The following is a 14,817-nucleotide window of genomic DNA, read 5'->3' as shown; positions in this document are numbered from 1 at the left end:
GAATAGCAGGCTCACACGCTACGAGCAGGTCATACTGGCTGCCGAGAATGTGACCCTAAAGAGATGCTCTGTCTTGAATCCTGCAACCTTGATGCCGCTTCCGAATGAAGTGGAAGATGAAAACTGTACAGAACATGACTGCCTCGATGTGACTGAACTATGTACCAAACCGAGACCTGATATCGTAGATGAGCCATTGACAGACCCAGACGAAATTTTCTTCGTTGATGGTTCATGCGTAAGAAACGATGTCGGTCAGCTGAGAGCAGCTTATGCAGTATGCACGATTACCAGAGCTATAGAAGCCGCTTGCCTGGAAGGAGTACGCTCCGCACAGGTAGCTGAAATTGTGGCTTTGACTCGTGCTTGCTTAGCAGGCGAAAGACTTCGAGTCACCATATACACCGATAGTCAGTATGGTTTCGGCGTAGTTCATGATTACGGGCAGTTGTGGTCTCAAAGAGGTTACATGACCTCCTCGGGTTCTCCTATAAGGAATGGAGAATTCGTGAAACTTCTGTTAGAGGCTTTGCAAAAACCTTTGGCCATAGCTGTGGTCAAATGTGCAGCTCATACAAAAAACACCGATTTTGTATCACTAGGAAATAAATATGCCGATGAGGTAGCGCGGTATTGCGCAGAGCAGGGATATTCTCACACTGATGCAAAAGTGGGGGGAATCCAGGAAATGTCTGAATTGACCATGTTGTTAGATACTGTAGATACGTGGGATGAATTGAGAGCAGTACAGGAAAACGCACCAGATGAGGAGAAAAAGGGCTGGGAAACAGCTGGGTGCGAGAAAAGTGAAATGAATTTTTGGGTGTCTGCCGACGGAAGGGCAGTGTTACCAAATGAACTCATTAGTCCCATGGCAAGGAAATTGCATGGATCAGCACACATAGGAAGAGATGCTATGGTGAGGGTATTCAGACAAACGTGGTTTAACCCTAAATTTAGAGTAGCGGCAGAAGCAGTGTGTCAGCGATGTACAATCTGTCAGCAACTAAATGTGGGTAAGAGAACACCAGTTACCTTGAGTCACATAGGAAGGTCTGGGGGGCCTTTCAATAGGATGCAGATTGACTTCATAGAAATGCCTCCATGCAACAGACTCAGATACGTGCTAGTGATTGTTTGTATATTTTCAAGATGGGTTGAGGCTTACCCTACACGTAGGTGCGATACACTTACAGTAGCAAAATTGTTACTTAGAGAGTTGATACCGAGGTTTGGGGTGCCATCCTCTTTGGAATCGGACAGAGGAACTCATTTCAATAGCGAAGTGGTGAAGATGCTGTGTTCAGCTTTAAATATCGATCAAAAGTTACACTGCAGCTATCGACCAGAAGCTTCAGGGATCGTAGAGCAAATTAACAGTACTATCAAGTCCAGACTGGCTAAAGTTTGTTCATCGACATCTCTGAATTGGCCAGACGCACTCCCAGTAGTTCTCATGAGTATACGTAGCACACCTGATAGAAGAACAGGCCTCTCTCCACATGAAGTGCTAATGGGGAGAGCTATGAGATTGCCATCGGTTCCGACTGCAGCGCTAGTGAACATCACAGACGATTTGATCTTGGACTACTGCAAGGGACTATCTGATGCCGTAAATTCTGTGTCCCTCCAGGTCCAGGCTGCAGAGGTTCCATCAGTACAAGATTTGTGCCATGATCTGAGTCCAGGAGACTGGGTCCTGGTGAAGAAACATGTCAGGAAGAACTGCTTAGATGTGCGTTGGCGAGGACCGTTTCAAGTCATACTTGTAACGAATACCGCAGTGAAGTGTGGAGGGCTGCCAAACTGGATACATGCCTCACACACCCGAAGAGTGCCAACACCTCCAGAAGACACAGCTCCTCTCTCGGATGAGAATCCGGCGGGAAGCAGAGAAGCCATAGAGGGGGAAAGCCAAGCTGTGGAGGTGATCGAAGAAGCTGAAACTGTGTTGGAACAGGGCGACGAAGGTCAGGACACGAGTGGGACCGAAGTTGCCTCAGGAGAAGAAAGTAATTGGGAATCCGACACAGATATCGAACAAGTTGAGAGTGAACAAGAGACAGTTCCTGGAATAAGGAGCGGAAAGACAAAGAGTGAAGAAGCCAGTTGGCCGGAGAGAAGGAAAAGGCCAAGTTCGGAAAGGAAAAAGGAAAGAACTCTTGCCCCGATCGATGAAGAATCGGATCAGGAGGACGAGACGACAGATTCAGGAACTGAGAGTCCACGAAGATCGAGAAGGGTACGTGTGCCCTGCAGAAGGTACGCCACCCCAGAGTGGACTTATCTAGCAGATGTATTGGGGACAGAAATCTGGGAGAGTGAAGAGTGTGAAAGTAACCACTCGCGATCCAGTCGTGACGGTGGAGATATGGATGGTGGCGCCTGGGCTTGAGAAAGAGGGGTTACTGACTTTCACACTTCCCCGACCCCCACGTTTGAGTAAAATTCAAGATCTAGTGCTGAAGAGACTACAATTTCCAACAGGTGGTCGGCAAATGACAGAGGAAGAAGAAAAAGTTATTCGTTTTGAACTGTTAATTATTGTTGTGAAAGCTGCAGGTCCAAAAATAATTGTTGATGCATAAAAGACTTTTTGTACTTATGTTATAAAGAAGAAGATAACCTAGCGCCGAGTGGAAAGAAGAATAAAATTAGGGATTACATTTAGAGGACGGAGAAGGGCTAGGGTTGTCTGCTGCTAAGAAGAGAGAAAGACATTGTGGTGAAAAGATACCTGTTGAAAAGCACTTTAAAAAGACTGTGAAAGCAAACAAGCAACCAAAGACTGGAAAGAGCACTTTCGCTAGAGAACGAGGTACGCTGTTTTGATAACATGGAGAACGGCAACCCAAACAGAAAAGCTAGATGTATAATAGGTACACTTATAGCAATAGTGATATTTCTCATAATCATAGTAGTAACGATATCTTACATGACAGGACATGAAAACGATAAAAGAATAGCAAATGTAAAAATTGTAACGACCTTGAAACCTGCTCTTGTGGGAAAGAAGGAGGAGAGCACTGTTATACGTGAAAAGGCGTTACTTGCAGAGGAAACTCGTAGATTGCACATAGACGAGTCACAGGGAAACTTTAGGTCAAATGCATATGCCAAATTATTGTACGAATATATCGATGCCATGGAGGCCAAAGATTGCTACGTTTGTATGCAATTGCCGGCTTCTGTAGATGAAGGCATTAGGTATCACCATCTCCCATTGACTTATGGGATAACATGCAGTTTATTGCTCAGTATATTTTATGGTAGAGAAGGATTTGAGTACTACTTTTCAAATTATGATTCGGTACTGCCTGAAGTTCCGAATTATAAGCAAATGAATAAGTGGGACTATTACAAAAAGGAAGATAGACTGGCTAAATTCTTTCTTCCTTGGGATACATTAGATACATCATATGCACGTAGAAATAATCTGACTTGCAAAGTATCAGACGTAGAGAAAAGGTTTATAGCACAGGTAGATGATCGATGCAGACGGCAGAAAATTCTAAAAATGTCAGGACAGTGGAAAACAGACTGGACAGAAGAAGAGAAAGCACACAAAAAGAAAGGTAGCAATGGTCCAATAGCATTGGATAGAACGCAGAAAGGAAAGTTATGTTTAACTCGAAGCAAAACGTATTACGAGAGCGAATTTGTAGGTGAAGTTAGTTGTGAGCACTCTTTTAGACTGGAGTACTACACCAAGGATTTTATGAAAGGGATGCAAGCTATTCCGAATGTGTATTTTGTATGTGGGAGAAATGCCTATGTAAAACTTCCAGACAATTGGTATGGTTCGTGTTACTTGGCAATTGTCTTCCCCAAAATATATCATGCAAAGGATGTGGCGATAATAGAAGGAAAGGCTTCGAGGAGAACGAAAAGGGAAGTAGGAGATGCAGAAGTAGTAGGAGATGTATTTGGAGCGATGTTTCCATTGTTAGGTTTGATTCTTAACGATGTTAAGATTAGAAGGTTAGCGACAGTCGTGGATAGATTGTCTGCCAGCACTGCAAGATCATTAATGTTAGTAGAGGGTGAGATGCAGTCGATTAGAGCAATGGTTTTACAAAACAGACTTGCTTTAGATGTAATATTAGCAAAAGAAGGCGGAGTTTGTAAAGCTTTGAAAGTACAGGAATGTTGTACTTATATTCCTGATAATTCAAAACCACTTGAAAAAGTCATACAGAACATTACACAGATTCATCAAGAAATTGAAGATTTATCAAAAGTAAATGTCTGGGAAAAAGTAGGAAACGGAGTAGGAAAAGTTGGAAGTTGGTTTGCTAATATAGGCAAAGGTATAGTTTGGTACATATTAAAGCCTGTACTAATAGTATTAATTTGTATAATTACATTATTAGGATTAGTAAAATTGTATAAATGGTATAGGTCGAACCAGTTACAAAGATCGATGAGAGAACAAGAAAGGAGACTAGCTGTTTTACAAGATCAACAGTATAAAAGTCTGAGAACACTTGAGTCGATAAAAAGGGGAACTGATGCAACTAGTTCTGTATAAGTTTTGTATTCAAATTGCTTTTAGTGATGACTCCTAAAAGTCATCAAAGGGGGGAACTGAGAGAGCGCAATTTAAATACAAAGTATATAGTAGCCATATCTAGACGTATATGTTATAAACGTAGGAATGAAACGCGTATCGTAATGTAAAGTTGGCGACTATAGCATAAAGGCCAACGGATGTGATAACATGATATAGGAAATGTAAATGTATTCACACGTTAAACTGCATTAGATTTAGAAGACCCGTATACATGAAGGGTAAATGTATAGAAATGTGTAGAAATGCTTAGGAAATGTAGAAACGTGCACAGTAGAATTCGTGTACGTGTGTAACTTTAAATGTGTAACTTTGCATTGGGAAAAGCGGCGAGAGAAATGTAACGTGGAAAGGCGTAAACGTGGAGAAACGTGGATAAATGTATAAGAGAATTCACATAAAGATGTAACCAAGGAAAATGTATAGATTATATTCTATGTAGTCGTACTCAATGTATTTCATGTACTTGAAGTAATATATATTTGATGTAGAATGTTTAAGTATAACTAAGGCTTTTGCTGAAATACGAATATATAAAAGTATGCCAAAGGTTATACTGTGTAGAGGGCCTTTGTAGGAATGCTAGAAGAGTTAGGTCATTTATGTACGCAACCTAACTGGTCAAGAGTTCGAAGGAGCAGAGTCGCATGAAATGTAATTTAGTGGTCTTGTGAAGGTCGTAAATAGCTTGATGTGGACATGAGAGACGAGAAGTCTAGCACTTGTTAGATTTAAGGTGACAATGCCGGACGGAGCTTATTGCTCGAACGTGAGTAGAGACACTTTTTAGGTGGACTATGTTTTGACAAGACTATTCACAGGACCTAGCAGGGTCAAGTTAAGAGATATAAAGTTAAGGCCTTGTCCAAAGTTTCTATGTTACATGATCTGAAAGAATCGATAAATGTCGACGATGAAATGATGAAGATGACATCCAAAGGAGAAGGGTCAACTTAACGGACAACGCGAGGAGTGACCAATGGAAGAAGCAGGAAGTTGACATCATCGGGGAAAGTCCGTGGTGGGCGTCAAGGGGCGTTCCACCCACACTGTGATTGTGTATTTTAGGGACAGCACCCCGGGGAGGAGAGAGCAATCAGCGATGAGGGAGCAATTGGGAGATTAGGAACAGCGAGACGAATTGCTCAGAGCCAAGGCAAGGGTAGATGCCTTGAGCAGATGCGCTGAGACATCAGAAGCGCAAGGGAGCAGTAGGCCGAGGACCCTTAGAGAGCGGATGGGTAGGCAGATAGGGTACTGCTTCTGAAACTTAAGATTTCCTTTAGAGGCTAAAGAGAGTTTGAACTTCTTAGGAAGTCAAACTGCTGACACCTTTTTAGGGAAGAAGACTTGCGAAGTAGGGTTGTCACATAGCATAGAGTAGGGACAGTTTTAACTTGATTATTGTTTTGTCTTACTGCAGATGACGCAGAAGGAACCACTTCACACCGAAGCTTAAAGCGACTGAGATATTAATTGATTTGTATTTTGTATTCTTTTGAGATTATATCCTGAGTGGATTGTATCGTATTCAAATTAATCTTTATATAAACTTTTGAAACTTCATCAGTTGTAAGTGGTTCTTCAGAGTGGCGTCAGTTAATGGGGTTTGTCTAACCAATGCGGGGGTGGTCCTTTCCTCAATGACAGATAGCAACGATCCAAAAACAGATGAATGGGATTCTTTATTAAATTTATCATAATCATAAATTGATATCACAATCCCGTTCCCCGCAGTTGGTAGCAGAGTAATGATGGTTTTCTTCTTGAGGAAGACGACCTAGGCCAGGTTAGTTTACCCCAAGGTCCCTAGTCATCGTCGACCAGAAGAAGAATTGCAGCCGAAGACGGTGCTGACGGTGCGTCGAGAGAAAAGCAGCAGAGTCGGTCGAGAGTGAGTATAAGGGTCATGCGTTGTAAGATTGCGGTGTTTTATGTTGTTCCTGTGTTGTAATGTCAAGCGGAGTTGAATGCCTGTAGTGTGATTGAGGGAAGGTTGTGAGCGCGCGCAACTGGATGAAATCTTATGTCCAGAGGACTTAAGTGGTTCGGGTGTATCGAACACCTAGAGTAATTTGTCTACCATTGAAAGGGGGTCATGAGGTACCATTGATTTCCCGACAGACCGATGATAGGGGGAGCGTATGTGTGAGTGAATGAGTAGCGGACGCTGGTCGTACGTTTACTGCGTGTAAGTAACCTATCAGTTAAGGCAAGTGTCCGACCGTAAGAGGAAAGACGCTGTGCCAGTAGAGGTGACAATTACAGTTAGACTGTGGCCGTACAGTCAGAGAAAAGTGATCGCTTGGACGGAAGTAGTCATTTTTCAAGGTATGAATGAAAACGCATGTGAAATCGTGAGACGAGTCGAGAAACGAGGGAAGCTGCTTTAGAAGAGACAAGTGACGTCAGTGTAGAACCGTGCTGGGATAGGCTGATTAGCGAGAGTCGTACAGGGATTGGTGGTTGATTTCAAGACAAATAAGTAAGAAATATCGTACGTTATCAAAAAATGAAGTGTTTTAAGGGTTTAGGAAAGATCTTTAAGAAGAAAAGGAGAAATTTATATGCCGGAGAAGAAGCCCCACCGGAAGGCACACCAGCACATCATATGGCAATAAATGTAGGCTTACATTCCATATTGTGGATTTCCGAGTGGCATAGGCTAACTGAAGGGCAAAAAGAACTAGCGTTTCCAAGATTTGGAACGTTTAAATTAGAAGTGTTGAACCAACTGAAGGCGACGATGCTTTCAATGAGACCTCTACCGAGGCCAACACAATTTGAAGCTCTTGGTGTGTGGTTTAGAACAGCACACGAGAGGGGCGTAAAGAGGCGCCAAGAAAGAGTGAGAAGAACAGTGAAGGCAGTGCAGGATGCTAAATGGGACGAAGAAGCTAAGAAATGGAGGGTGCAGAAGGTAGAAGCGGACAAACTGTTCACCATGATAGAGGCTACAGGAGAAAGGAAACCTCTAGAACAAGTAGATGAGGAAAGCGAGACGGAGGAGGATCTAATAGACAGGTTGTTAACAGATAAACCACCTCCATACAGCGGAGAACTTGCGAGTCCCATATTACCGCAAGTGGACGGAACTAGGTGGGGAGAGTATAAGTCGATCCCGGTATCAGAATGGGACGCTACTAAGACCGTAGAAATACCCCAAGCTAGTCCTGAACAGAGAGTAGTGGGAAGATTTGTGGTTCAGAACGTGCCGGAGACGCAATGCGCTAGGTCGTATCAATTGCCGGACGCCTTGCAGGTTCCGGTTACCATAGGCCCTATTGTGTCAATCTACAACCCGGAAGGGGTCCAGCAGGAGGAACAGGCACGATGGGACAATGAAAGAGCTGAAGAAGAGAATAGGAATACCACAACGAATTCCCACAGGCAAATACGAGCACCAATAAGTCGGAGTACCCCATTAGATTCTGTAACAGGTCTCAGAGTAGAACAGGGAGATCGAAGAGGGCCAATGGATTTGAGGGGTCCTAAACCAAAAACCCATAAGGAATTAAGGGAATACCTGAGAGAATGGGATGCGGCCGAAGAGGCTCGGAATAAAAGTTTAGAAACGGGATCCGAGTGGAGAGAGCAGGATAACAGGATTCTCTCTCATTATGGAGCTGGCGAAAGCAGCCCCGAGTGGGAGGGAGGAAGCCAAGAGAGCAGAAGAGATATTTGTCCTAGGAGTAATGGCAATAGGCTAATGTGCGAAGACAGGAGTACAGGGTGTGGCGAAGTACCTCGTGTCACCTTTAGTGAAGGGGAACAGAGGACACAGGAGTACCGGAATACCTTCAGGTGCACACACCATGCCCCAGGTGAGAATGCGAGACACTGGAGTCACGGAAATAGGGAGAGTCGCGAAGCGTCTCGACATACATCCGGGGAAAGTGGTCGAAGTCACGAAAACATAGGGAGTCGCGAAACATCTCGACATTCTTCCGGTGATCGCGAAAGAGATCACGGAAACATGGAGGGTCGTGACGGACCCTATCGTTTATTAAGCGACACCAGACAGCAGGCAGGTTATAATGGGTTAGAACAGAACGGTGGATCCTATCTCACATCTGGAGAAACCGAGCTTAGAAATCGGAACGGAGGGTTGGGGGACGGAGCATTATTCCACCATACCCCACGTGGAGATGGAAAGGCTTGGGATCTCGAAGGGTGGGAACGAAAAGATGGAAGTAAAACTCCTCATAACTCACCTGTGTTCAGGCGTAGGGCGCATAGTGGAGGTGAGAGGGATATGAGAGAGGAACACAGAGCTGAAGGCTTTGTCGTTTTGGCTTTCTGAGAGCTAGGTGGCAAGGGAAGACACTGAGGCTGCGTGGCTCATTGTATGACAACAAGTATTCCTTTTTAATACAACTGCTGGGGAGTGGTGCAATGAAGGGAGGACAGTGGAGGGGGAATAGGAGGAAACAAGGGTTTATATTTGAATGGCAGGTGAGGGGGAGAATTCATGTGTGTGAGAAAGTACAGGCGATAGGTAGCTGAAGCTGCTGCTCGACGTGTTTCTGACAAATACATCCCTCTCTCCGGGCCTTGAGGGGAGCGTTGACAGCACCTATGGTTATGGGAGCACCCTCAAACTTCACCCACTCTAGGGGGCTGCATAGTGAGCAGGCAATAACACTGACAATGTGGATACCGCTGAAAGGGCGTCATCTTTGGATGTGCACCTGGTCTCGTCTTTGGAGAGGACCACAGGCCCCCCAAAGCAGGACTGCATTCCCCAAGGGCATTCTGGGAGGCACATTATATCCCATCTTCTATCCTGTGGAGTGCTACCATCTTTTAAGGTGACCGTTTTGCTCAAAACACCAGCTATTGCACAGGCCTAGGTACAGCCTCATTTACTTGGGGAAATGGTTAACATGTTCACACATTAATCAATGGGCATTACGCAGGTTTCTATGACTTAAATTTTATTTTAGAAGTGCCTCACATACTACATTGTTTTAAACACAGTGGTCCCTAAACAAGGACGATGAACTCAAAAGATAACTCTAGAACCAGAGTCAGTACTATATTTGAAGTTAACCAGCCAGACAGAAATGCTTTTATTTCGTAAAATTGACACGAAAACAATCAAATGGGACACAAGCCTGCGTCCTACTATGCAGACATACAGTATATACAAAAAAACTGAAAAAATATACAGGAAGACTCAGCCATTCGATTAGCACAAGCAAAGATGTGATGGGACACTGTTACACATGAGTAATATTGGTGAGGAAAGCATTTACGGTGTACATATAGTCGACGACGTTTCAATCCCTTTTAACTACATACTACATATAATCCACTGTGCTTAAGCCTCCTGTCCCAATGGATGACAAAGCAATGCATTTGTCAACAAGTCACACTACTCTTGTGGTATCCTCTCGAATCTTGGGTACACAATACCAAGATTCACGAGGAACCTCATAAAATACAAAAAAATAGGACAGAGGGAGGTGAAAAAAAGAAAGTCCAGCACTTCGTTAATGTGCTTCTGCAGCAACAGAAATCCAGCAGGAGCCAAGTCTTTGCGGCTTAATCAATATATAGAACTGCATGTAATCCATAAAAGTAGCTCAAAATGTTATAAGACCATCTCAACATTTTGCAGAAAGAATAATAGGTCTAGAAAACCATCTCAAACATCATGAACATGGGGTTTTTCAGACACGAACAGTGTCATTGCTCTGGGGTTTATGGATGCACACATGCTTACAGAGCTGACAAACCAAGGGCTCGCTACTGGATCATGATGTACAAAAAATTACTTGCAAATTAGTTATTGGGAGCAGCATAGCCCCTCTACGACACTCAGCAGCTGCCAGAGCTCGTCAGGCCCTGAATCTACATCCTACAAGTCAAACAATCATAAACATATGCAGGTAGTAAGGCGGATTCTAATCAGGGCCGGACTGGGAACCAAAACCGGCCCTGGCAAAGAACTGAGGCATAGCGTCAGTAAACAGACAGTGCTCTGCTCTCTGCCAAATACAGAACAAAATGGAAGCAGTAAATTCCAATGATAGTTTCAACTTACCTGGCTTTCCATCTTTCCCCTTTGGCCTTTTGGCCTCCTCCTCTGCAGCCTGCTTCTTCCTCCTCTCTGCCTTCTCAGCTTGATCCCTCCTGTCTTTGTTGTCCTACAATGAAATGTAGTAGTTGGCAGTTAGATATATTAGGAAGTTCGAATAGAAAGGCCAAATGCAAATGCCAAAAGCACTGGAATTCTTTAACTGAGGTTTGGACTAAAAGTATAATCATGAGTAAATTGGTAAAGTATTTTGTTTTATAAGAATAGAATGATCTCAAATATTAGGATTGGTTATTTAAAAACTGGAAGTCAGTACCAATCAGATGTGTTCTTCATGATAAAAGCATGCCTATGTTCCATTCAAGTGAAACCATTTTGTAGTTAACTCTGCTTGCTTCCAAGAACACCCAAACTTCTTATTTGCTGAACAGAATTCTGTGTACAAAGTTGAAACTGTCTTATGTCCTAGGCAAAAGGGAAGCATGGTTCTTGGAGAGAATAGTGATAGCTTGCTGTAATGACTGGAGGTTTTCTAGCCAAGTGGCACAGATAGTCTACTGGATCTTTTGTTATTTGACATCTGCTTTCTTATCATTTAATACATAAACAGGAAAATGGCCATAATCAGTCACGTTTTGATTAATTCACTAATAGGCAGTTACTTTGCTAGTTACTGTTAACAAACCATCCACAGAAAGCTTGGTTTGTATTGGAATATTCCGTAAGAGAAAGGGCAGTGTCCGAACATCAGAATGCAAGCTGATTACATTGGACTCAATAAAGACAAGGAATTGTGCAGGCGACAAAGGCTACGTTTAGTGTGTGCCTCTCTGATTATGAAACTGTTTGCTTAAATTCTATTCTATGACAACTCCATCATAAGCATCTTTATAGAAACAAAGATTAGCATTATTATGGGTAGTGGAGTAGAAAATAGATTTATCAATAGAGGAAATGAAAGCGGACATATTTTGCTCCACTTCCCAATCGTCCATGAAGCCCTGCTGGTCCAGATATAATATGTTTCCAAAAAGAGCCTGTATGGGCTTAGCTTTAACTCTTGGCAGGATCTTACTAATGTAATTCAGCAGAGATCTAGACTGAGACAGGGAGGAGTGTGTCGACCTTTCCCAGATGGACACTGTAATGTGATGTTTGCGCCATGAATATCCATGGGAGCAGAGATTTTTGGGAGATAGAAATAGACATCCGGGAAAAAAGCTGCACATGATATGGACATAAAGGCCCGACTCCATTCCCGTTAGGCCGTCTGATCCATTTCAGACTACACCCCTTCCAAATTCTGTCATATCCGCTATAAACAATAATACCACAAATGTTGTCCACCCTTATTCGTTGAAATGAGAAGAGGACAGAAAGTGTCAAGGTGGTCTGATAAGGACTTAGATAGCACACCTGATGAGACACGCTGGCTGAAACAAGTGTTCCTTTATCAATATGTCAAGGCCATCAAGAAACCCCTTGATAATTCATCAAAGAGGTGTAGTTCAAATTTACATCACCTCACTTCTCATTTTCTTGAAGATATGTCTAAGACCCCTTCTTTGGCACCCATACCTATACCCCAAATGCCTAAAACTATGTCAGAGGTTTTTATCCCTGATTACTTTTCTGCATTTAAGGACCACCATTTCACCCCTTAGGGAGAGAGGTCCTTCATCCCAGTTTATCATGCAAGATACAGTCCAAAGATTATCTTGATTAATGCTGGCACTTAGAGAAGATGATGCACCCTGCCTGAAGCTTATCAGAGCAGAATCTCCGAGGAGAGCAGCTACCGCAGCATGTGTTTGTCTTTCGCAGGGAACACTTCCTCCCCGGCTCTTCTGACAATGACAACTCGGGCTGTCCACAAGGTATGCAGTGCGCCACTTCTCCCTAAGACACTGTAGTTCGCAAGTTGCTCCTCTATAAACTCTCTTAGGGTAGTGCATAAAAATAGGTTTGGGGTTTTAGACTTTTAGATGACATTTTAACCTTGTTAGAAATGTTCATTTTATTCTCGTTTGCAATGTTACTTTTTGCTTTCTTAGGATATCTTGTGTGATTGTTTTAGATTTACTAATCAAAAGGTTCACAATGTTGTAATAAATACTTTAAGTTAAAAGTGCCTGTTCCTTTTATTACTGTGTGTATATGAAGCACTGAAGAAGGACACAGCTTTACAATTACCACAATGCCACCCGATTCCGTTAAGGGAATTTGTGGTAACACAAATGCAAACAATTTCACTTCAGTTTATTGAGTGGAGTTTTGCAGGGCTACAATAACCTGTCTTTCACATTCAGCACTGGTGCATTGAACGAAGTTCAATTAGGTCACCCATGGGTGGGAAAACAAACCTTGCAGAGCTATGCCAGAGTTGTAGCTTACACAACAATATGCTGGGTTACTGAATGAGTTATTACTCTTATCTAACAAGGCAAATGAAATAGATATGTTGATCTTCAGTGATATGTTTGATAAATGCTTTTCTGTATCTTGTTTATCTGATAATTATATTATAATGTTTAGAATATTCGAACAAAGATAGACCATGAGCGGTATTTTCGGTGCTTATTAGATAATAATAGGCATCATTATAGCAGTTTGCTTTACTGTAATGATTCGGCAAACAATAACTTACTGCATAATAAAAAGCTATCCTTTAAAAAATGTAACCGATCTAGCTATATATTCAATTCATAGAATATTCTTATCCAATAAACTAAACCTCTATGAAACAGACTATTTTTCAGAAACCTAATCTATGTCATAGGCACCCAGTGACAGGTTACATAGAATTTTAGCATTGGCCACCTTATTGCACTTGCACCAATAGTATCTGTTATTTGTGATGGAGAATATAGCAATATGCTCAGACGTGAGTCCCTTGCTCACTTTGCCACTGGATTCAAGCAAGCCGGGCTGAAGACGGCTGAAATGCCAGAAACCGGTCCTCGGTAGCTTGTTTCCCGTCCAGGAAAGGCATGGCTTGGCAGTTCGGGCTGGACTGTTCCCATGAGGCACAGGGTCAGACTGATTTGCATATGGCCATGTCTCAACTGGGGTGGCGGAGTGAGCTAAAGTATGGTGATGGATTAAACCCAGATCAGTAGACTGGGGGTGAGTGTTTGATTTGCTCAAACGCTCCGTCCATCATCCCCTTTTGTATAGCTTTGTTCGCCATAAGTTGGCAGGGTATGCTCAGACGTGAGTCCCTTGCTCACTTTGCCACTGGATTCAAGCAAGCCGGGCTGAAGACGGCTGAAATGCCAGAAACCGGTCCTCGGTAGCTTGTTTCCAGTCCAGGGAAGGCATGGCTTGGCAGTTCGGGCTGGACTGTTTCCATGAGGCACAGGGTCAGACTGATTTGCATATGGCCATGTCTGAACTGGGGTGGCAGAGTGGGCTAAAGAACGGTGATGGATTAAACCCAGATCAGTTGTCTGGGGGTGAGTGCTTGTATTGTCAACGCTCCGTCCATCATTTCCTTTGGTTTTTCTTTGGAGAATATAGCAAGACATGATGCAGAAAAAAACATTTTTTATGCATCAGTGCAACCTTTTTAACATTACCAATTAAAAAACATTCTACATTTAGGACCCCTCGGAAGCTATTTAGAATAGCTGTGATAAGTTATCCTCTCCAGCTCAGATCAGAATCTTCGACCATATCCTCCTTCGAAGGAGGTTTCTATTGTTTCAGTGGATTAAGGAGAGACCAGTGACCTTTGGATACAAACCTTCTGAGCTTTAAGGAAAAGGTCCCTAAACGTTTTTATTGTGGAAAATGTATCTTCCAAGGACAAACGGTTTACATCTTCACAGAGGTATACTGCAAGATTTGCTTTCTTCTTTTCAATACTTTCCAGCTCTTCCTCTAGTGATCTCAATGAATCAACACAGTCCTGAAATAAAAAATGTAATATTATTGTCTTGTGTTCGCATTCACACTGCATAATTATTTCAAGTGCATTTATTAGACAAGTCAGCAGTTGTATGAGTTACCAAGCCATCTTAATTTGAAAATGGAGATCGCTTTTACACACAAATTTTAAGGTTACAAAACATTATGGAAACTACGTTTTACCATGCCAAAGGTGCAGAAAGACACTTTTGTCAAAATGTAAACATGTTGCCATCACTGTAGTAAAAGTTCATTTGCAATATACGACATATCCAACCCCAATGAGCTGAAAGGA

The 14,817-nt window shown here is 42.7% G+C and overlaps 1 protein-coding gene across 2 annotated transcripts in view; it reads right to left on the bottom strand.

The window, feature by feature from the left end:
- The window catches only part of LOC147690263 (inverted formin-2-like), a 480,165-nt gene that overhangs the window by 74,170 nt on the left and 391,178 nt on the right, over positions 1-14,817 (bottom strand). For both annotated transcript variants that reach the window (XM_086937896.1, XM_086937897.1), the window contains exons 18-19: positions 14,359-14,523; positions 10,620-10,722 (exon numbers count right to left, since the gene is read on the bottom strand). In XM_086937896.1, the coding sequence (XP_086794022.1) occupies positions 10,620-10,722; positions 14,359-14,523 (268 nt within the window). The remainder of the gene's footprint in view (positions 1-10,619; positions 10,723-14,358; positions 14,524-14,817) is intronic.

The sequence above is a fragment of the Lissotriton vulgaris genome, chromosome 9 (genome assembly GCF_964263255.1).
Source record: "Lissotriton vulgaris chromosome 9, aLisVul1.2, whole genome shotgun sequence".
Lineage (NCBI taxonomy): Eukaryota > Metazoa > Chordata > Amphibia > Caudata > Salamandridae > Lissotriton > Lissotriton vulgaris.
The sequence above is the reverse complement of the archived record's forward strand: the minus strand, read 5'-3'. Positions and strand labels throughout refer to the sequence as shown.